Below are 24404 nucleotides of genomic sequence, written 5' to 3' on the forward strand. Positions count from 1 at the left end.
GCTTTCCAATTGCCATTTGGAAAAAGTATTTTACCTTTAATAAAGTCTTTGAAATGTTTTCCTTCCCTGCCTCCAGCATCTTTGCTTTCTCCATGCCCCTTCTTTCTTCCAGTCCTTCCTTCCAGGTTTCCGCTCCGGGTGCGGAGATGGAAGCCACAAAGCAGGGCTGGCTCAGTGCTTGGGATGGCTGGAGGAGAGAAAAGCTGAAGCACAGGGAGCGAATGAAGCAATGGGAGTGAGCAGCTGGGTAGGGTGGTTGGAAACTCCTGCAGCAGATCCGCTGGTGGAGCGGCGCTCCTCGTCCTGCAGCAGTACCCCCCAGGCCTTCCCGCTGCCTCCCGTCTCTCGTTTGCTTCGTTGCTGTTGTCCAGCAAACCTTTGCATCGGGACAGGATTCCCGAAAAAGGAGATGAAAACTTGTTTAGAAAGAGTCACGGTCATCCTTTTCATTTTATATGGGCGATGATCTGGAACGTTACACAATCTGAATTTTGATGGATTGGCAGCGAATGTCAAGGCCCTTCATTCTCCAAACCCCATTTTAGCTGTTTTTAAGGACATGAAAATGTAAAGATGTGATTACCAAGGGCAGAAGCAGCAACAAGGATAACCGAGTCAGTTCCTGTTCCTTTTCAGGAAAGGAGCCCAACTCTGCGGGGCTGGGAAGCACCCATAAACTTCCCAACCTAGCTGGTTTGTTTTAGCTCTGGATTTATGGGACTTACAGTAAGCAAACCCGAAAGGAAATAGTATAACATCCGGTCCGCAGCATCTCTCTCACACTTGACAGTAAGCGAGTAATGGGAAGGAAGGAGCAGGGCTGGCGACTGGCAGGGTTGTGCGCCGGGGGCTAGGAGCGCCCCGGGACACGGCTGTGGTCGCTCCCCCGTGCCGACCGCGGCCCCTGGCTCTGGGGCCATGAAAGGGAACGCGTTTCTTGTCAAAATACGGCTGCCAAGCCCAGCGGATTTCTGGGAAAAATGTCCAGTAATGGCTGATGCAGCCTTGGGATGCTGTACAGATTAGGAGTGTAAACATTTACTTGCTCTAACTAGAGTTGTTCGCTCTTTGGAGCCCGTAGGGCAGGAGGATGTAATGCTGCCGACTCATGGACGGTCACTGCGTAGCGGCGTAAAGCCTAGGCAGAGGTTTAAAGGTCAAAATTGCTGTTTTTTCTTTTTTTTGTTTTTTTTTAAATCAGTTATTTTATCATGATGGACATAGCAAACAGATCCATTTTTTTTAAAGAGGTGCATCCTTGCAATAAAAATCAATTTTAGATAAAAAGTAGCCATTTTTTTTCTCTCATCATTTAATTTGAATTGTTTTATAGTAACACTATTCCCTTATTGCTCGGAGAGTTTTACATATCTATAAAGTCTTTAAATGATGCAAGAAGGCGATCTGTTGGCATATAGTGCAAACTGAGCGAGTGGAAAAGTAAATATTTAAGGCTGACATATTGAAGTATAAATAGCGGTCACTCTGTGTAATGTCTTAATTGTAAAAATATTTCTAGAGTTCTGCTAGTATGCACCGCTGCCTGTCCGATGGCGATGTTTTCGAGAAGCCGCGTTTATATTTTGGAAAGTCTGCCTAAGGCTGCTCGGGGACGCTCCTTTGCCAGCGCTGTGCCGCCGGGTGCGTGGCGATCCCCGGCTGGCAGGCGGAGAAACATCTCTGAAGTTTGTCCCTGCCCCGGCCTGGCTGTGGAGCTGTCTAATCCCAAAATGAGGAACACGGCTCCTCGAATGCTGGCGTTGAGGCAGCACAAGGCCTGGCACAGGGCCGCTGCCGGCCAGGCCGTGCCATGGGGCACTGGTGGCCCTGCGGAGGTGTGGTGCTGGGAGAGGCCTGGGCTGATGCCGCCGTTCGCCACGGATGTCGTGCCAGGCTGGAGCTAGGTTTTCTCCATCTTCAGAACCTGGTTTTGAGCTCTTGAGGTGTGCAAGGACAAGGTTTTGTACCCGAAGAGCCCCACCATACGCCTCAGCTGGGGACGCAATGAAGAGCTCGCCTCTCCGTTCCCTTCCCGCGGGCTCCTGGTAGGTTATGGCTGCGGCTCGAGGCTTGTGTGCCGAGCGGGACCCCGGTAAGCTGTGCCGTGCCCTGCCCTTGTTGTTGGGCCTGGCTGGCTTCCCTGTGGGCAGGAGGGCAGGGAGGTGGGAGCTGTTAGCATGCCGTGACGTTGTACGACAGCTGCCCTCCGCTTGAAGCTGAAGTTTGGCGCAGCTGGAGCCAACCTGACACTTGTACTTAATGCTTAACGTGTCTTACTTTAGAAATAACATTAAAGGGAGGTGTCCCTCTCTTGCAAAGAGCCATCGTGGTCACAGGTAACGCTAGTCTGGAATTGCATTGGTGGTTTTTGCTAAATCTGCTGTGAAATGTTTGTTTTATAGGTAACGTGTTTTGACTGAAAGTTTTGTAGAAGGGAACAACGCGAGAGATCTTGCTAAATTTCAGCTTCCCCACCTCTTCAAAGACTGGTTTTTAAAATGCAGGAATTTGGTGTTGAATTGCAGCACAGAACAGGGACATGCCAGGGCCTTTCGGAGCCGGAGCCCTTCCTTACCTTTCTGGCGGGCAGCTTGCTCGGCCAGGTCAGCGTGGCAGTGACACGCACAGTTACAAGCTGCAGTTGTCATCATCTCCGTAGATGGTGCCGCTATCTGTGTCAGCTCATACTTTCTCTTGTTTATTCTTTCTATAATACTGCCTGCTAATACTGAGTCATATTTTTAAGCTGTGGTTTGGAGCTCTCCAGGACCTCGAGCTCAGCGCCGGTGACGCGCTGTGTTGCATTACTTTCTCCAGAAGCAGCCCATATCCAGCTGCTCCCCTCCCGAAATACCTGCAGAGGGGGAACTTTCGGCCACCACTCGTAGCAGCCCAGGTACGTCGCTAGTTTTGCGAAGTAGTGCAGGGCAAAGAGGTTTCCTGCTGCTCGGTGGGTCCAGCCACAGAAGGTGGCGAAGGGCAGCCACTTCCCCTTCCCTGCCCCGTAGTCCCAGCGCTGGGAGAGGCGGCCGGGAGCACCGCGAACACGTGGCCACGTAGCATCCGTTGTTGTGTTGTTCTTTGACCGAATAGTATCAGTGGTTTTTACTCACTGGAAAATAAATGGTTTGCAGAAGCTTTTGTGGCCAAGAAAGAAAAATAACTTTTTTTTTTTTTTTTATAATTGTGTAAATGTGTACAATAAAACCTGGTTATGCATTTAGCAATAAACACTTGTTCTGCCAGTGCCATACCTGTGGTCAGGGCAGTGTAGTGGCATTTTTTATATTACCCCAATATAAATAATTTATTTAGTGAATTATTATTTTATATGTTAGTTTCTAATCCAATGTATGATTATATAATAATGGTAATGCCTGAGAGCCGTAATGAAAATCAAGAACATTCTCTTAAGTGGTTTTCAAACATTAAAAAAAATCCCTGTGAACTCTGGTTTAAATAAACAAGATAGATGCAACAGAGATACAAGCCACAGCAGAAGTAAATTTGTATTCAAAAAAGATAGGAATGTGCTTAAGTATTTTCTTTGAAAAGTTTTTTTTTTTTTTTAAATACTATCTAATATCCTAACTGATGTATTTAAAAGTCCGAAAGCTTTGTTTGTGATCATCAATTGTGCTGCACTGGTTGTGCAGAACAGGTAATTCCGAGGCTGTCAAACACCTAACAAAGGTCTGACCTTGCTGACTTCCCTTGCAGGCCTGTCCTCTCCTCCGTTTGATCTGCTCTGTCTTTCCCAGCCGAGTGCTACTTTCCCATCTCACTGGCTCAATAACCATGTTTATTCGCTGCCTAGCAAACAGAACAGTGCATGCACTGAGGCCTGGCTGTGGCACTACAGGGCTTGCCACCAGCTCTTTTGCCCTCTGTTTTCTTCCCCGCTGAGATTTTTTTTTCTTTTGTAATTTAATCACTTTTACAGACTGCTTCTCTGGTTTAAACTGTTCACATCCTTCAGTGCACGTGGCTGTTCAGAAATGAGCTATTCAAACTCATGCAGATAGCTTTAGTAAGCCATACTTGTATATCCCATTTTATATTTTATATAAATGCATATATATAAGTGCATAAATCCTATCAGAAATTGATTAGGAATGTTCTTCTGGGAGGCTAGACACGGTGCAGTTAGGTCTTTGCAGGCGCCTGCTTGATGCTCATTTCCTTTCTTTTGCCAAAAGAATTAAATTGTCTTGACCATAGCAAAGACCATCTTTCAGATGTTGAATGCTGGAGTAATGCACATAGTACGGTTGTATCTTGCTCGCACTGATCATTTCATGGCTGTGACTCCGTTTGTTCTGGTTTTGTTTGGCTTTTTGTTTTTAACAACTGTTCTGGAAGCACCTCACGTAGGTAAGATAGTAGGCTGGTATATTTTTAGTGCAACAGGTAAACAACAGGATGATGGACAATAAAGCAGTGTGTGTGCCACTGTTCTGGCAAGAGTGGCTGATAGATGCTGCCCTAACCACAGAGCTCCCAAAGCACTGGTGTGCTTTGTGGCGCGGGGATCGCCGATTCCACTTCGTGAGCAATACATTCCTCTGTCTTTAGCAGCGGTAGCTCCAGTGCATTTAGGTGTATTTTGAAAGCCTTAATACCAACAGGTTTTATAGGTTGTGTGTAGTTAATTCATATCCCTCAGTGATATCTTGAGCCAATGCTGCATTTCTTTTATTTCCCGAGCAATTCTGTGTGCTAATTTACAGTGCAGTTGCTTTCAGTTTGCATCTTAATTTTATGTGTGTCACTTAACAACAGATGCTTTGTGGAGTAGAGGCCCCTATAATTAGATTTGGCATATGTTCTCATGATAGGTGAAATAGTTTGCATGCTTCTAGAATAAATATTTTCTGCTGTCCGTATTTATAATAATGGTAAACAATTGACCATGTTAGCTCTGCGCTACATGTTTAGCGTAAGCTGTGGCTTTTGGAACAGGTACCCTTGTGGTTCAAAAATACGGAGTCCTTTCTAATGGCATTTTTGTTGTTGTTTTAATACTCCAAAAAAGGGAATGATCAAAGTGCAGTCTGTTCTTTCCTGCCCTTCTAGATATACAAAACAGCTGCAAAGCACAATCAACTATTGTAGTGATATGTGCCCGAGGTCTATAAATAGACGTAAAGCTTCGAGCTTGAACTGTGCTGCTGGAGAGGCCAGGGGATTTTTGCCTGGGGTTACTAAACATTCCCTCGCTTGTTTGTGGTTTAGAACCATAATTTCCTAGGCTGCTATATTCTAATTAAACCTGAATTCAAAATGACTTTACCATGAAGGCTTTACATGATTTCATTGTTTGCAGTTTTCTCATTCCATGATGGTTTTCAACCTCGTTATTTTTTTTTCGTTGCAAAATCCTTATGCATTACAAATTTCTAAAGGAAAACAAGTGAAGTACAAGACCTAACTTTTTTTCTTTTTTTTTAACCAACAGAATATTGCTGTGATATGTGCTCTTAGTGGGAATTTTATGGAGGTATGCATGAAGAGTGAGAATCCGAATATTGTTTCATTTAATTGTGGTCTGGACTCTCCTTCAACCTGGAAACGTGCAGTGTGGTGCTAGATAAGGGCTTCATGTTCTTTTGAACTGGGAAGTAGGCAGCTGCTTCAAGTACACCCTGCCGAACTGTGAAAAAGAGTAATAAAATCTGCATAGCAGATTCCGAGCTGCAAGAGCTGTTCCCAGATTTTTGAATTTGATGTGCTGCATACTTTTTATTCATCGTGTTAACTGGTATTGGAATAGTTGTTGAGAATGTGAGAGCTAGGGACTTCCAAGACGATGAGAGAAAAATTAGTGTATTTGGCAGGAGTAAGGTGTTGGAGATAATTTGGGTTTTGAGTATCCAGGATGTGGTTGAAACTGCTTCAGGCAGAGTTGAAGGAGGCTCCAAATTGCTCGTTGGCTTTCCGCTCGCTCTCCTCCTGAACAAACGATTGGTTCCCGTTGCTCTTCAACAATACTAGCACCCAGCATTGTTAGTAGTGCTGTCCTGCTTTAAATTAAAGTGAGAGACGTGATAAAAATAACTACTTCAGCATTTTAAATCGCTGCTTTTCACATGTAACCTTCGTGCTTCGAGTTACATGAACCAGTTCATCTGAAGTCTGTATTATTTCAGTGACATGACTTGAAATCCAGGTAATCGCTGCCTATCAGGAGCAACGTGGAAGGACCTGCTCCGTGCAGGCAACTCACTGAAGGTGTTTCTTGAAGCCTTCAGTGCATAAATATAATTCGATATATGTGGTCTGCATTTTCCAAGGACATGCGAGATTATGGCAGAAATTCCCCAGCCAGAGAGTAGAGTGGGATGATGATAAACAGTGTTCTTTCTGAAGAAATAGCAATAAATCCTTGAAGGAAGCAGGTTGAAATCTCAGCTGGGAAAGCTGTTTGAGAACGTACAGGCCTGCAGAGTTCCTTGCAGCAGCCAGAGCTTGACAGGAGGCAGCGGCGTGTGTGTAAGGCTGCTGTTCTGAAACCGGCGGTGGCTCCGGGGCGGTGTTCGCCCGTGGTTTTTGTCAGTCAAGAGATTTACCTGAACTGAGAAAGTTCGTCTATTGGAAGCTGTCCTGGTGTGGCCTTTCTTGGTGAAGATCGGGACATGAAGAGGGCTTTTTAAACTGAAGAACACCAGGAAAATTTCTCTGCTGAGTCCATGAAAACCTAAACCAAGCAGGCACAGGCACACAGCTGATCTTTACAACAAAGAGGACTTTTCCTATAACTTTCCATGTGGCAGCCCTTAGGTTTCACGGAGCAGCAGAGGTTAGAAGGAGCCTCAGAAGGTGCCTTGGCCAAGCTCTTGCTCAGACGTGGGGGCTCAGGCCTTTGTCCAGCTGTTTGGGTATCACTTTGAGGACGGAGACCGCACAGCCTCTCTGGTCTCCCTTTTTTGCACTCCACGGTGAAACTTTCTCCAGTATTTTGCCTCTCAGCTTCCACCAACCAGACCATCCCTATAGCTTGGCAGAGCAGGCAGGGAGCCTGCTCCAACCTTCCTTTGGAGAGGCTGAGGGAAGAAATCAGCCTCCTGCCCGCTTCCTGCAGGCTGTGTAGATGCACGGAGGATCTTAGCTGTTTTGAAAGGACTTGGACTCTGCCTTAGTATTTATTTTGGTGCAGTAATTCCTGCAACCTGGTTCCTTGCTCAGGAGGCTGAAGAGCGTGATTGAGGGGCTGCTCTCAGCGGCGCTGCCACGAGCACGACAAGAACCATTTCTCTCCGCTGCCCCGACCCGCAGCGCAGCGTGCGGGGACGCTGACCGCCGGGCGGGCTGCGATGCACCGGCAGCAGCGCTGCAGGCGCTCGAGGAGCCGTGGGCACGTGGAGACGAGCTCCTGGGGCCCACAGCACGTGAAGGTGTTGAAAAGTGTTCGGGGAGGACACGGTGGTTTGGACTGGGAGAGGACGTTCCCCTCCGAGTTGGTTTTCTCGGAGAAGCAGACGTGAGCTAAAGCATTCGGAAGGGTCGGTTTCTCAGGGCGGTTGCTGTAGTGCAGGCTCCTCTCTTTTGGGATCGCTGGGCTCCAGTGTCCCTGCATAGCGTTTTTAGTGCATCCAGCAAAAATAGATGTACTTCAGTACCCAGTGTCTTTATTTATTTGCTTTTGAGAGCAGTAGCTATTGCATGTCTTCCCGAGACGCTGTTTTTTTCCATGAGATCGTATTTGGTTTCTGATGTTGTTTGGGGCCCCTCGGCTGAACTCCTGCAGTCACCTTGTTGTCTCGAACAGAGCGTGGCTATTGTGCTGGTCCTCGCAGCAGTTCCCTGCTAGAGCTGGCAAATGTTTTCCTGAACTCACTGTACCCTCCAGTAGATAAAATGGCAATCTAAAAGCAACACAGGCTTCCCACCAAAAGATTAAGATTAATTCTTTTTTTTTTTTTTTTCAGCAACGTGTTTTTTTCCAGGCTTCTGTGCTTGCTGGTTTGCCTCCTAGAGAAAGAGCAGCTACTCTGGAGGTGTGCACCATGCAGCTCCAGCTGAAAAGACAAATGCCTTGCTTGTGCTTTGGTGCTAATGGGAGAGCAGACTTGAAATAATCCATTTCCCTCTAAAGTAAACAACTTTTTATGCTTCTGACATAAAAGATGAAAAGCACACCTCCTTTCAAAACCAGAGCTTGCTCCTTAAGATTCTGGCAGCTTCATGAATTAAAAAAAAATATATAATAATAAATATATATATATATATATGCTTCAGATAAGAAATTCTTTTAAACAAAACACTATTTGATCTCCATATTCTATATATCCTTCATATTCTACAAACAGGACATCCAGTTGTTGTGTAATACCTTCAGTAGATGGCTATGACTCAGTGGAGCCCTCCAGTAACTATTAGAAAAGTATTTCCTTTCTCAGCTCTAAGTTTATATACTCCCGTTCCCGTTTCCCAAGTGAACTCTGGCATGAAATACCAGCGGCCTGGATCAATGAGAAATTAAAATGTTCTTTTTTGGACTAGGCAGCAGGGAAAAAAAGGCATCAATTGATGGGGTAGCGCCAAAAGTTTGTCTAAGGTTGGACTCGGTGCTGTGCAAGGCGATGCTGTTTGTTCTGAAGCCTTGTTTGAGGGTCTTGCAGCCCGGGGAAGCGTGGTGAGCAGCACATCACGTGTGGGGCCGCGCACACCACCCGCGGGGCTCCTCTGTCCTGCGGGGATCGCAGCTCTGTGCTGGGGGGGCCATGAGATCTGCTTCAGAAACAGGCAGCTGCGTGGTGGAAGTAGCTTTCTCTTGCACGTTTCGGCGTGACTTCGGGTTTTGCTGCCGAAGAGATGATGGTTATATAAGCTCCTGTGGAAGACTGCTACATTAGCAATGCATAGCTGGGTGCTCGCATACATCTTAATATATTTAGAGTCCTGATTTTCCTGGTATTTCTAAGACATCCTACGATGATGCTTTTTAGGGGAGAAAAATCTCTCTCCTCTACACGCTGCCCAGGCACTGACATGCCTTCCTGTGTATTAAAAATGATTTATTTTTTCAAAGTATTTGTCTACTTTTAACTTTTCAGTGATTAAACTTTGATTGAACAAGTTTAACAAAGCTTGATAGGTTTAATGGTTTGAGAAGAGACTCTTTTATTTTGACATCAAGTTCTTCCATAATTTTCATATTGCTGGTTAAGAAATAAGAGTGTGCAGGAACAAATAGATGGGAAGAAGTGCAGTCAGAAATCCACCCAGGAGGAAGGTAAAATGCCAACAAAGTGTAGAGATCTCACTGTAGACAAAAATGAGGTGAAAACTGAGGCATAGGCCTGTGTGATTGAGGTTTTAATGCCAGAGATAGACAGAGATGGGGGATATATGTCCCAAGCATCCTACACACTAACCTGGATGCCATGCACTCTGTTTAAAATCATTTTATGATATTGGTGTCTTTAATTTCACAACGTCAGTTCTTTGATTTCAATTTCCTTGAAGGAAGACGTGCAAACTAAAGGGAGATTTACCACCATCGTTTTTTCTGTTTCGAACCTTCCCGTGCACCTCTGTGAGTTTTGCAGCTGCCTTGCTGTACTCTGGACATGCATCTGCTTCTAAAACAAGAGATCAGACTGCTTACCTCAGGGAGATGCTAAAAAGTGTCAGTGGTCACTTATAAAATTGTCCCTTTACATAAAATGGTATATATAAGTGTGAAGGTAACGAAAAGCATACTCTCCTTCTTGTTCAAACAAGCTCATAGTGTTTCTTAGATTAGATGTATTTGGAAAAAAAAAAAGAAAAAAAAAGAATTGCTTGTTATCAGTTAAAAAAAAAAAAAAAAAGCTTTTTAAGATGAGTAAGCTAAACCACTGTGATTCATCATGTTTCTCAGAAGCCCTGATCCCTAACCTCAGGGAGAGAGTAATCCCACAAAATACCTCACTCTTCATTGAGGAATTTTGTTTTTGAATGCCTGGATCTTCAAATAAATCAGGAACGACTCCGTCGGGCGGGTGATTCAGTAGCACAGCACTGGCCCAGAGCTGCCAGAAATCCAGCTGGGGGCTGCTCCCCCCCGATCCCCCCCGATCCCGGGGCTCTTTGCACAGGCACCTGGCAGGGCTGCTTGCTTGGTGTCTGCTGTCGTTGCCCGCGCAGAGGGGCTGGAAGAAGAGAACAGACTTCGTGCCGCGTGTGCAGAGCTCGTGTTCAACACTCTGCTTGCAGGTGCCAGGATCTACAGGGAGGGAGGGCGACGCAGGAATTTACGTGCACTAAAATAGGCTTTTGTAACAGAAGCTTTCTGTCAGTAAGCCTGTTATGTAGTAGCATGCAACTATGAAGAAAGCTTCTGCATGAAAATAATAATTAAAATGTTAATTTAGCTGAATATTCATCTTGTTCAAGTCATGGCTTACTTTTATGGAACGCTTGTTTCTTATGAAATCACATCAGAATTTTTGAATACGGTAAAAGCAATCGCTTAAGTCTTGAACCAAGCTAACCTTGCAAAATAAGAATAAGAGCATGATTGAATGTCAGGAGGGCAAGGGTACCATCAAAGAACATGCTCTGGAGTTGTGTATACTGCTTATTGCAAGCCCTTAGTTTTATCTAGAAAAGATTCCTGAATGTGATGTGATGCACAAAGGTCAGGTTTAGCTTGCCTTAACTTTATTGAATCACTCCGAATAGGCGTATATATCTTTCTTTACAAAATGTGAAGTATTCGGCTTATTTTGGATTTTCTCTCTTACACCAGTTTTTCAAGGGTTTATCTGGGGTAGTTAGCTACCTTGCGTGCCAGTGTAGCACAAACATTGTTTATATGGAATTTTTTGCAGAGATGCTTCTTCGTAAGGGCTAGGAGACTAAATCGGTTCACCAGTAGATTAGCTAGGGGAGATAGTGGGCCACTTTCTTGTGGTTTTGCTTTTTGAGAGGCGACGAGTTTCCGTAGCAAGCTATCTATTTATACCAGCTCAGAGCCCACTGATTTTCACCCCGGTTGTTTTTGCATTCCAGACGCATTCCTGTACTCCCCAGTAATAACTTCTAGCCTGAAGGAAGTTTGAAATGTAATCAGCTAATTATTAGCACGAAGTCTGAGAATGTTTTTGCAAAGGATGAAACCACCATCCTTTGGGTGATACGGGGCATGAGCAGCCGGTGGAGCTGGCTGCGATATGAAGCAGGCCGCCAGGCTTGCTCCAAATGCAGACTGGTGAAATATCCAAACCTCGGAACAACAGAAGTGCTAATTTCACCCATTTTGTGCCACTTGGAAGCCTTCTACTTATCTGTCAGCCAGTAGTGATGGTATTTTTTGGTATTAAGATTGATGTGAGCATCAGTAGTGGGCAGAGACTTGAGGGCGCGCTCATTTCAGACAGTGACAAGCCGAAGGAAACGGTCAGCACTTGTATTTGGAGAATGAGCATTTGACTGTATTACTTTATTTTTAGCATCATTCACAACGGGTAGATTTAGTGATGAGATGTAATGATAATCAAGAGAGTTCATTGAGTAACCAGTGACAAATCTCAAGCTAAATTTAATCAGGTGTGTTTGGACCAGGTGTGTTTGGATGAAAGAATTTGCTACATGTGCTACGTTTTCTAGACATCTTTCATCTAAATTATGATTTGGATCATGCTACATTATGTTGTGAAGTACAAGTTGCTAAATGGGATAGTGATAAGCATTTGTGATGAATGCACAAGAGCAGAGGTAACATGGTTTCAAGTCTGTGTACAAGAAACCTGCACTGGCTTGGATCTGTCCTGGCCCGAGTGCGTGGCTCCCGTACATGGCAAGCTTTGACGACAGCCTGAAGACACTCGGCAGCTTCTCATGCGACAGCAGGTTTGTTCTCTGTCCCCAGAGCCAGGAGGGGGTCGTCCTGCCCGCCTCACACATCCTCGCCTTGTGGTAAGGGATGAAACTCCACCGGGAAGCGGCGAGACTGGGGAGGGCAGCAGGGAATGTCCAGGGAGACATCGCCATACTGCTGTTCGGCTTTGTGGACTTCTCTGAGTACAGGTGCTTGCCGTGCTCGGAGGATCAAAGTGGATTCTCAGCAGGCTTGGTTTTCTTGCTGAGGGCTCTAACAAGCCTACCGTTTGGGCAGTCTCTGGTTGTCCTGATGTTATGCGGGAAGGAATAGAAGGGATTTCGGAAAGGTTTTGACTGTGTGAATAAACATAGCTCCGGAACAATTTCCTTTTCTTTTTAACTTTGTTTTGCAGCTTTAAAATTCTTTATTTTGGGGAGGGCTTGTTAGTATCTCTTAGTTAAGGAAGGGAAATAAGCTGGTTGAAAAGACGATACTCTCTGCTCGGGGAGACACAACATTCACAATCTCACAACAGTAGCTCTTCTCGGCACTGGCTCTCAAATTAATCTTTCCTCTGTTCTAGAGGTACTTCATATACCCTGTGGCTGAAGTTTGCCAGTTAAATTAAAAGCACAGCCGTATGGTGATGCATGCTTACACGGTGGCTGCATGCAGGGATTTCATTTTCACCACCTTACCTGTGTTTATACAGCTACTATCCATTGTTATTTTAAAGCGCCTCTCGCAGCAGTTTTATTTGCGTTAGTTTTATTTTTCACTACTGAATTAGTAACCATTTAAAACTGTTGGGCACGTAAACAAGCGGTGCGTAAGTTATTCATAACAACCTACCTTGAATTACAAATGCCTGTTTGTATTGCACAAGGTGCAGCGTTGGGGGTGGGATTGTGAAACGAGAGAATCTAGAAGTGCGACGCCGTTCCTGTTTGCCTGGTCCCTGCAGCCCACTCGGACAAAAATCTCACAGGGTTCCGGCCCCTCCGCTGCCAGCAGTCTGGGGATGCTTCCTCGGGGAGAAAGAGGGTACATGATTGCTGTCGGCTCATTGGTCTTAAAAATAAAATGGGAAGATGCATTGAACAAACGCTTGATCCCAACAGTAATTGTTCAAACTGTGTGGGTAGGCTCTGATGATGGGTGAAAAAAATGGTCATCTTCTTTACTTTGAAACCAGGTGTAGAAATGTATTTAAAAAAAAAAAAAAGCTCATATTTCTAATGTAGAAATTATCTGTGATATGCAAATTTACTACTTTTGATTTGATCCCTTAAGGAAAAATCTTTTATTTTTCTGAGTCTGACTTAGGCTAATCAAGTTAATGAACTTAGGCTAATTATGTTAATGAACTTTTACTCAAGGTAATTTCCGTAAATGTACTTTGGTGAAAGTTCTCAAAGCATTCTTGTTGTCTGCAGAACGTTTCCACGTTGCATTCTTTTCAGTGAAATATTGGAGGTTACTCGCAGGGTGCAGGGATCTTCCCAAAGGTGCCTGAGCATGAATAAGCCAGCGTGGAGCAAGGCGGGCAGAGCTTTGTAGTGCGCTGCCGTGGGGCAGGGTTTGCCTTTCCTAAAGCACTGCTGTGCCTTCCCACCACTGCTGCTCTGTGCTTTTGGTCATGGGAAGAGGTGACACGTTACGGCTGTAGATACCCAATACTGAGGAAAGGTGAAATGAGAAGGGTCTTTCTGACCAATACGTGATGGATATTTAGGAACTTTTGAGTTAGAGCTCTCCTGTATGCATCACTGGATGCCCAAGATGATCTCTCTTCATTTTAACCTAAGCAAAAGTGTTGGTACTTAACATGTGTTCAGTATTATTTTATCAATTGCTTGGAAAAAGATTGAAAAATGCTGTTGACAGTAATGCATCTGGTTTTTTTTCCCTTTACCTTTTAAATTTATTTTTTTTTTAAACCAAGTCACACATGCAGAACCCACCAGCTCCTAGCAGGTCTGCTTGCAATTCTTATTTGGTTTAGGCTTCCTTGTCTGAAAGTCCACGGAGAGTGGTGAAGTCGCATGGCTCTTAGTGAGGGCGTAATTAGCCTGTAGGATTGCCCTGCTTTAAATAAAATGCTGATTTAGCACATCGAGCCCAGACTACCTGCGTTATGCAAGAGGGAAGGAATTTGCCTGATTGTAGTCCTGTCAACACACAGAGATTGCAGCAGCGTAACAAAATAGACTGCTAAAGTCTTGTTTAAATTGGTGCGTGCTCTTGTCTGGATCCTATTAAAAATATGTCAGTACCAAGGGCCACAATAGCTCACTTTGTTACTGAGTGCCCGAGCAGACTCCGGTTGCATCAGACTATTGTTTTGTACTGGAATCCTTTTGTGCATCGTGCACGCTTGCTATGTTTCATTTCTAAAATATCAATCAAAAGGATAGGTGAAATTTCTGGTCCTGAGTGCAGTTTTCCAGGGTGGAATTTCTATAAACTTCTAATTGCTTTCAGTCAGGCCATGCCTTTTAGTTTAAAAGAAATCAGTTCCCATCCCTGAGAGCCTGGAGCTGACAAAACTTTTGCTTGGACCCCTCTCTGTTCATCTTAGGAAATCCTGTCTGCCATGCAGGGCTGGTGCGGCTGTCCCACGGCCCCGAGGTACGCCAGCGTGAGGTGGGCAGGGGGGAACGTAGAGCTTGAGACAGCTCTGGCATGCCTGTGGTTGTGCGTAATTATCCCGTCTAGAGGGCTGGAATTTACTCGAGAAATCCTTGCCTCTCCACGGATCTCTGCTTTATGAAGCTGTTGTTAAAACGGGTTGCCTGAGGTCCTTGCCTTGGAGGTGGCCTCTCTGCAGCCGTCTGATCACTTGCGTCCCTCCCCAGCACAATGCAGCTTTAGGTTAGAAACCATTTTAGTGTACTTAATTATGAAACAAAGGGACGTTTGGGAAGTGGATGCTGCGTATCCCTGAGGGATCGTGGCACTCCTCGGGCGGTGGGGAGCGGCAGGGCTCCCTGCACGGGCAGAGGCACAGGGGACGTTTGCAGATGCCAGACCGACAGCTTGGCTGCAGGGGGCTGCGAGGGAGCGCTCGGAGGCTCCCCGCAGCTTGCTGCCTGCCAGCCACGATGTAGTGCAAGGGCGGTACGTGGGGGCTCCTGGCTCCCCGGACAAGGTCCTGCCTTTGTTACATGGTGTGCTAGGCAGAAGCAGGGGTTGGATGTTGCCTTAGCCATGTGTTTTTGAACTTGCTGGGTTTCCAAGCGGGCTGCTTTCTTAGATTCAATTCCTGCTTCCTTAGTCTTTAGTTATATTTTCAGAAAACAGATTGGGCTGTAGGAGTATGGTAATTTTTGAAGACGTTTCAACCCCCTGAAGAAGCTGAGCTCCTGTGTGCTTGGTAGACTCTCGTTTTGGCAGCTCTTTGGATCCAAAATGCCATCATCTCTGCCACGCTTGTTCCTTCCTAGCCATTGAAATTAACGCAGAGGGCAAAGGGATAGCCAATAAGTGTGAAAAATAATGCCAATAACATAGCAGGTGCTTATGAACACACATAGTTGAATCACGGAATTTGTTTTCACAGAGGTATTACAGAGATTGAATAGTGCAAGTACAAGCCAGGTAGCATCTTTGTTCCCAAATGCCCTGCAGCAGGAATTGGGCCCTCTTTTTGCCTTACATGTAGGAATGCTGTATCTCTCAAGTTTTGTGGGGAATCCTTAGGACAGGGATCATCTGGTATCTGCAGCGCGGTAGTGAATTGGCTGGACCTTTGGCTTCCCGCATGGAGCACCCAGTTCCCAGGGCAGGACTGAAAAATCCTAAGATTACCCTTTGAACCAAAGCCCTTCTTTCCTCTCAAGGCATCAGGCTGTGTGCTGAAGGGAGTAAAACTGAGCCAGAAACCAAGGGAGCTGCCCAGGAATGGGCCCATCTGCCCTTTGTTTCCAGACCGTGGTCAGTGGCACACTGGCACCAAAGCAGTGGAGCAGACAATAAATGAAGGCAGCCCTAAAGCCTGGGCAGGGACAGTTTATGAACAGGTCCGTAAACACACTCCTGAGGCAGCTGTTGCAGTTGGATCAGTGGTTCGAGCCGTTCGCCCTCGCTGGATCTGCACAGGATTCTTTCCCCCGCTCTGTGCTTCGTTTTCCTGTTCCTCACGCAGGTAGGAGGAAGCTGTGAGGCTCGAGGGAGGCCGGCCGGCTGCAGCCTTGTGCCTGCAGCACAGCTCCAATTGCGTACCGTGGCTTTGGGTGCAGGGCTCCCGGCTCCCCGCTGGCAGATGTCGAACACCAAAATTACACACATGTTGTTGATCAGCATATTCCAAGCCCACTGTTGTCTGTTAGCTGATCAAAAGCAAGCGTTTTGCTAAACAAAGGAGGCATAAGAAAAACAGTGGTTTTCCATAATACAGAAGATGCCTCTGGTTTCTCTGGCTCCTTGCAATCCTTCTTCTGAGATTATGAAGATAGGTTTGGGTTTTTCTTTTTTTTCTTTTTTTTTCTTGGGGGAGGGGGGGGGAGTTTCTTTTGTATTTCCAGCCTGTAAAGTTCTGTTTCTTATTATCATTGTTTCTGCTTTCCAGAGTCCTAAGATAACAAGTAGGCTCATAAATTCCCTTTCTAATTTTAGTCACAGGAAATATTGCTCCATACATTCGAAGTGCTTTTCCAGGTAGGCTTGTTTATTAGAGCCCAGGCATTGGGGGCTCTGCATGTTGTAGCGAAAGAAGCGCCTGTAGGTTTTTGGGGTGGGAGCTGATGCAGCCTAACAGCTGGAGTAGAGATTAAACGTAAGGACAAAATACCAGGTCCGGTCCTCCTTCCTTCCTTTCTGATCTTGCCCAAGGAGTGCGGGCGAGCAGCTCTCATTTCGATGCCGTATCTCATGTTGTTTAAACACAGCCACTGGTGGCTCCTTCAGGAAATCAGATAAACTCCTTGGCACAGCTGGCGGGCTGGGTAGGTAATTGTTTCCACTATGCGAGCATCTCGTAAACTTGCTGGAAAAGCCACTCCTCTTGCAGTTAAAGATCAGGCTAATAACTCCCCATCCTGGGCACGATGCCATGGAGGAAACTTGTAAGGTTCTGCCTTGGAATCTCTGCGCCCTCCTTTGTTCAGCACGAGCGAGCAGATGTTTGATCGCCTGCCCGCACCGCGCCACGCAGGAAGGTGTTGAGAGCGCTCGCCCTGCGGCCCCGGTGCACAGCCCCGAGCTCTCGGGGTTGGTTCGGGCACTCAAGCAGAAAGAGGTTTTTTGGTTTGGTTCGTTTTGCTAATTTTTCTTTTCCCAGTTGCTGAAGTGCTCAATGGCAATTTTCTCTCTGGGCGATCCGATTGCAATGTGGCAGCTTCCTTGAAATTCAAAATATACCTAGAGGTCTTTACATGCCTAAATTTTTAAAAACAAAATCCTAAGCGACTTCAGCAAGTTGAGGTGGAGAATTATTGCTAGTGCACAGCATTTCCACTCTGAAAGTTCAATCGACTGAAAGACGTTCTGTGGGGATATCACAAGCCTTCTGATTATCCAGTTTGTATTTACCAGATGCTGCTGCCCAGCTAAGGACTTTCCTCGGAGCTTTTTCTCCTCTCGTTTCAGCGTGCACAAATGCTTTAATCATGAAATTATGAGAATCTTCAAGAAGAAAAACACTCAGAAGTTAGTTCTTAAATGCAACAATCTGTTGGCAAATTAAGATTGCAAAATAGGAAAAAACTATTATTACAGAAGTAACAACCCTTATTTTCGTTTAAAGTTGCGCATTTCTTGGCAGTGCATTCAGTTTGGTTACTGGGGCCCTCTTTGAAGATGTCTCGGTTGATTTGCGGTATGTTGGCTGTGCAGCTAGGCAAAGGACTTCCAATTATGCGTTTGCCCATTTCCAGATTGGATCGCCAGTGAAATGCACAGCGAGCTCTGGTTCGTAAGGAGCCTCGAAATTGTATGGCAACATATTTTATTATATGAGGAAAACTAAAATCGGTCTCAGTTTCCTCTCCCTGGAATGGCTGGGGCTGAATACCAGTTTTCTCACTCCTGGATTTTTGGCAAAATAAGAAGATAGGGTGTGGGGAAAACTTTGCATTGTGGTTTTTAAAAAGAGAAAGCAAGAGATGATTGATTGTGAAGAAGCATAACCTTGAAAGTGAGTGAGTACTGAGCTACTTACAAAGGAAGGTGGTAAAGCCAGCCCTGAAATGCAGAGCTTTTTGATGAGCTGCCTGTACCGCTGCGAGATACTTGTACCAGAGTTCTATAAAATGAGATATGAAATTATTGGGAGGTAATAGCTAACACCGTTCATCACAGCAGACTAGGGCAGGTTATTAATATTACTTTCTATCTGGAAAGGTGCTGCTGTATGTCCGCGCTCTGGCGTAGGAAGGGTAGTCACGGTGGTTCTCTCATGTGGTAGGAACAGATTTCATGTGAATTCTGATTTTGGGTGGTAAGAGACTGCAAAAGCAGTGGGTTGTGAAAATAGAACTCATTATTTAATAAGCGTAAATTCACAAAATAATTTATTTGGAAAGAAATATGATTAAATGATTAAAGCGTGTAGATTTATGGGAAATAACGGAAGGATGAATAATGAAAAAGAATCATTAATATAAAGCCGTTTGGTAAAAGGGGGCATAAGTGGAGTAATTTGGATTTTATTACACCAATACCAGGAATGTTACTAATTTTACAGAAAAGAGGGCTACTGGGAAGTAGTTATTCCACAAAGGAAGGTGCCCTGTTCGCTAACTGCCATTTCCTAGCAGCACAGCTAAAAAGGTGAAGTGATTCAGGGGGAGGAACAGGGATGTGCACAGAGAACGGGGTTATATTTCCATTAAATGAATCAGTGAGGCAACGATTGAAATATCGCCGTGATTTTTTGGCGTCTCTTCATTAGTATCAATACTGAGAAGGGTTTCAGAAGAATTTGAAGTTCATTAGATTAGAGAGGTGAGAGGTATGCTACAGCTTGCCAGAGAGAAAGTAATTTTCCTGTCTGCTATCATCAGAGAGCTAAGAAGCCTTGATTCCATATAGGTGAAGCATCAACACTTGATGCAGGAATCTTATTTTACCAAGGAATTTGCTCACCGATGTTGGTATTAGCCCTGATTTCTTGAGGCCTTCTGTAAGAGAAGACATCCCCTCTTCACAGAGGCATGGAGCAGTGCCCGTGCCACCGTGCACGTCAGGCCCAATGAAGGAATGAAGTGAAGGAATTGAAGTGACCGGGACGTCCTCTTGCCCCTCCCCGTGCCAGCAGGCCAGGTCCCGCCGGCTCCCGGGCCCGTTGCCCGCAGCAGAGCCTAGGGCAGGGGTGTGGGGAGGCCGCGGCAGCGGCCTACTGCTGGGCTGCCTCTCCCTCTGCTCCCCCGGGGGCGTTTTATTTCATGCTACCAAAAGCAGGTTAACAAGACAGAGATGTTTATGCACAGCCTTCCTCATAATTTTGTTTGTTCGTGAGCTTGGAGGTGTTTTGCTGTTGTTAGGTGTGGTGTTTTGGTACTGGGAGTGGGTTTCTGTCTTCATAGCTTTAGAGGAGGGCCACCGATAAAAAGGAGAGCAAAGCTAGCAGAAGAAAGGAGCAAAATGCAGCCATTTCTTAACGCTTCCAAAATTCAACGTTAGCAGCAGTCGTAAACCCACCGTAGTTCTGTGCAGATCTCACCTGTTAACTACTTTGTCAAAAATGCACTTCCACAAATGCTGCCGTGGCAACGTTCAAAATGGTCGAACTCCAGCAGTAAATGGCTTGGCTCGGTGCACAGGAGCTGTTACTCTTTATAGCACTGTCAGATTCCCAGAAGCTGAAGATGAGTGAAGGAAATGGTTTGTGTTGTTCAGAGACGCACGATGTTGCTCATTTTCTCCTGGGCAGAAAATACTGAATAAATCAGATGGTGGACGCTGTGCCCCCGGTCAGATGTAATACGTCCCCGTGAAGGAATGAGCCAGCTCCCTCCCGGTCTGTGCTTCCAGGAGCCATCTCTGGAAAAAGCAGAGACGTGCTGCAGGGTAAAGCCTGCCAGAGCACATACTCGCTATCAGGCAGCTTAAGATTGTGTTATTTTTCAGTATTTCTTTGGAATAAATCTGGGGGAAGGGAATTATTGTAAAAAGGAGACTGGCAGGAGGGGAAAGAAGGACAAGCTTTATCTTTATTACTAGCATTTCATAGCACTTTCTTCACTGTAATGTTGTGAGATGAATTGTCGTGCAGCAGCACACCCCAAAACTTGCACTATTTGCTGTATCTCACAGAAAATAGCTGCTCCTTCGTTGCTGGCTTATTTGTTTCATACTGTTGAGTTACCTAATTGATGTAAACCTGCTTGACGGTGATGCGAATGTTCTTCCTGCTGCACCCTGTTTGTATGGAAGATGACAGTGTGGCTGGAAGAGCTCACTGGGTATGTAAAAGAAGGAAAATTACGCCTCTTGTGTGATACGTTTTATTGCATCAATAGAGTTCTGGTGAATTAATAGCCCTTTTTTATATCAATACACTTCAGACTTACCAGGAGTTGCTTCAGGAAGTGTCACAGAATTGCAAGCAATACCAAAGCATGCAGTTTCCCTATTGTAAGAACTATTTAATGACCAAGTATTAGGTAGGTAATATTAGTAAAGTTCAATAAAGGTTTCTAAACCTCCTAATTCTCAAAAAATAACCTTTTTCACTTATTTACTTTCCTGAAACACCAGTCCTTCAAGTAAGTAACATTTGTTAGCCCAGAGTGCTCGGAGGAGCCCTGCCACTGTCTGAATGCCGGGGACACCTCTCGAGTAGTGCTGCGTGTTTGGTGAGCATGGTGGGGCTGGGGAGCACGAGGAGGGAGTGAGGGAGGCTCTGTGGCCACCCGGTGCCCCCTCGGCCAGCTTGGAGCCCGGCGCCGGCCACCTGTGGGGCAGAGCAGCGCAGGGCTGCTCCCCCAGAGCAGGTCTCTGTTGTGGCAGCCCCGTGGCCTTGGCGCTTTTTTCTTGGTGTGGAGCTCAAACCAGCGATGATTTTACTTCTGTGTGATGCGTTGACAAAGTAATTCTGCCGTGCAACACAGTAAAACAGGAGAAAAGCATTAAAGAATGCCTCCTTAAAAGTATAAAGGAACAAAGAAAATGCATGTGCTTAAAAAAAGGAAAGAAAAGGGAATCATAGTGGCAAAATAATCCTGTTGCTTTAAGGTAGCATTTAAAAATAGAAGTAGAAAACTTAATGCTCTAGCTTTTACCCAGTAAACATACAATTGTAAGCTGATTGTGGTGAATTCTTTACATGACAACCCCCATCAGCGTAAGGTTTAGAGACAGCCCAACATCTGGAAGCCAGCAGCAGCAGCCCAGGGTTTTACGAAGCGCTGCCGCCAAGTAGGATCCAAGGGCTGCTGTAACTGATGTAAAATGAAGGTCGGGTCCCATGCAGCACCTCGGGCACGGGGCCCATGCGAACGCGGGTTTCTGCACAGGCTGGGCAAGTGCTGAGCAGTGTGAGGTACTGGGGAAGTAAACAGAGAAGCTGAAAAACTGCTATTAGTATGTCTAACTTATTTGTATTGGAAAGCTTACAGACAAAGCCCTGTCTGTATTACGTGTCAAAGGCAGAAAAACGTTTATAGAATCTTTCCAAAGAAAGTTGCAAGAGAATGACCTTTATCATAACGTCAGCTGTTACTTGAACAGAAACATGCTGTCTTCCAAGAGCTGGAGCTTGGAGTGTTTGTGTCCGGCTTTTGTCCTATAGAAGGAGGCAACCAGACGCAGTAGATCATCTTGTGTATGAGCGGTGTTGGGCATCTAAAGCCAGGAGATTTGCTGACCCAGATGCAGGACCCACGAGCCAGCACAGGAGCGTCTCCTCCAAGGCCAGGCAGGGAGGGATTGGCTTCAGAATCGCATGGGGCAACAGCCTGGGACCCCAAAATAAGGAGCACTGCCCGTTTCGGGAGCTGGTCCTCCCGCGCTTCTCGGAGCGTGGCAGTGCCTGCCCGTGCCAGGTGGGAGATTTCCCCCAGAGCAGCAATAAAACTGTCTCATTTCAATTCAGGAAGGAGTGTGGTGAGCAGCTCCTTCTCTGTCTTTGTGCCTAGGAATAGCACAGAATATTGTAATGCGAAGTATCAAGGAAGTGAAATAAGGAATATTCTGAACCAAACTCAGATCCGTATTTTTTGAACAGATTTTTGGTACGGATCTGCTTGATACAACACGGTATTTACCAGCCTGGCCTTTAATACAGGATCTGGCTTCCAATTATGCTTCACTTCATGCAACAGTTGCAGAGAGTGCGTGTGGGCGTATGAGAGATTGAGTTTGTTCTTTAGAAATGTGAAGTCTGCGTTGACTATGAAAACCCATCAGAATTTCTAGCACTTAAACGCCATTTCCTTTTGCAATGTGCTACCCGCATTAAGCGAGCTTCACAACAGCTCTGTGAGAAATGGAGAATGCAAGTGGAGGAAGACAGGGTGGTTTTCAGAGGTAGAATATCAGTCCAGACATCATTGAGAAACAGGCTGTAAATCTTTTCCAGAAGCAAAGAGTTAATGTCCGATCTCTAATTACAGCTTGGAAATGAATGCCTAAAGCCTTAGCTCTTTTTTCAAAAGTACGTGAGTGAAAATGGAATAAAGTATATGTCAGGCATGGCTGCTGCTGTGGGTTCGAGTAGTCTCTTGAATCTGGGACAGCAGGTGTCAGGCAATCCTGATCGCCACTACTTCACCCAGAGTGTCCTTATATTCCTGGTGGTTGTTCCCAGATGCTTCTCCTTTTGTGCTGTGCTCTTGAGCTTTGATAGCGCTTTGCTAGCTACTGTATTTCGTATCTGAGAAGTCCAAAGGAGTGTTATTTTTGTCTTTCTGCAGTTCTCAATGTTTATGTCTCTCCTCTAGGTTTGAAGACCTATCTGATCTCCGGTCAGAAGGTGAAGGAACCGCAGTGCAGCTGTTCACAAGCCCTGCTTCCTGGTTTGGAGGCTGGAGATGGAGCCAGGATACAGGCAGCATCATCGTCTGAGAACGCCAGCGACTTGACAAAGACTCTCAAACACGTGGAAAAACCTAAGGTAAAATGCCTAGTCCAATTGACAAGCAATCTCTAAAGTAAGGTGAATGTTTTTTAAAGGTGGTTTCAGATAAATGATTTTCTTAATATTTGTATTTCGTGACTAAGAGGTCAACACTGCTTTTTTAATAGTCTTGATTTTATTGGGGAGAAAGAATCTATGCCTCCTGCAGCTACTATAACTTTTATGATTTTCTGTTTGCTGTAGCCTGCTTCTGTCTTTCCCCTATCTCTCATGCTGTGCACCTGTGAACCTTTTTATATGAGCATATAACAGACATCTCCACGGAAAGACAGCAGAATTGTTTGAGTGGTAGGAGAAAGCGCTTTGGTAGGCTACAAGACTGTGTTTTATCTGCTTGCTCTAGAAACCCAGAGGGCAACGATTTGTATGGAGAAACAGCTTAGAGAAATGATGACATTTTGTTATGTTCACACCTCTCACGAGAACTCTTGACAAGGAAATCTGTGAAACAATGTGTATTACTTTGAAGCTTTGCTGTTACTCTCAATCTTCCAGCTCAGAACAGATTTCCCAAACAACAGATGTCTATTCTCTGTTTTCATTTGTGCTGTGAGTTCCTCGTGTTGGGTTGCCTGAGCTGGGCACTAATGCCAGGCCCGTGGGTGGCTGTCTGCAGGTCGCTGTCCTTAGACTTAGTGTATTTAGTCCTGGAAAGAGCTCTTTATATTTAGCTGGTAGAGCTGACAGCAAGTGACTTTCATGGCACTCCGTCTGGATCAGGAGAGCATGGTTCAGGCACCTCTACCCTGCATCTGTGCTTGGTTTTAGTTTTGGAGTAAAAACACTTGGTCGCAGTGTGATAAGCTGGAAGGCTGGTCTGCAGATACAGACCAAAGTTAAGCGATCTCCTTATAGAGCAAGCTGGGGCTGTATAACTACAGAAGGTAGCAAAGCCATCATTGTCCTTCCCAAAATATGCAGTGTGAGGTTTGGCTGGTCTCAAGTTGTTGGTGACACCTTTCTATATTCCTACTGCTGTGTAAGTAAGAACGGGATGGCATATTTGGCATCCCTCAGGCACCAGCTTGCCAGCTCTCTCTCGTCTTTCAATGAAGGGACTCACAAAAAACGTAGGAGAACACAGCGCAGGGCGGTCAGTGGATGCCTGTGTAAACAAGTCTGTGCTGCCCGGCGCGAGGCCACACAGAGGTACTGCTGAGGCAGTGAGGGGTAGGAGCTTATCTGTTTCTAGTAGTGAAGAGAGAAAGCGAGAATGCCTTGTTAACCTGGTGGGTTAGGTTGGACTAGATGGTCTCCGGAGGTCCCTCCCACCTCGGAACCTCGACTGTTCTGTGGTTCTGGGACAGCAAAGTAAGCTTTAACTGGAGGGCAGCAAAACTACAGCAAGGTACAGTGCTGACCTGACTGCAGCTGGGATCTGCTAACGTGTGTTACGTAGCAACTTGTGGTGCTTGTTCAAGTGACCCAAGACCAAAATATAGTCTGTTGTTAAGGAATGGCTTGCCCTCTGGGGGGGGTGGGGGGGGGGAGTCCTGTTCGTGGGGTCTGCGGACA

General features: G+C 45.6%; 1 protein-coding gene across 2 annotated transcripts in view; it reads left to right on the forward strand.

The window, feature by feature from the left end:
* ADCY9 (adenylate cyclase 9) overlaps nucleotides 1-24404 on the forward strand; it is a 93654-nt gene that overhangs the window by 21163 nt on the left and 48087 nt on the right. For both annotated transcript variants that reach the window (XM_080556158.1, XM_080556157.1), the window contains exon 2: nucleotides 22693-22865. In XM_080556158.1, coding sequence (XP_080412284.1) covers nucleotides 22693-22865 — 173 coding nt within the window. The remainder of the gene's footprint in view (nucleotides 1-22692; nucleotides 22866-24404) is intronic.

This window comes from Anser brachyrhynchus (assembly GCF_964034855.1).
Source record: "Anser brachyrhynchus genome assembly, chromosome: 15".
Taxonomy (NCBI): domain Eukaryota; kingdom Metazoa; phylum Chordata; class Aves; order Anseriformes; family Anatidae; genus Anser; species Anser brachyrhynchus.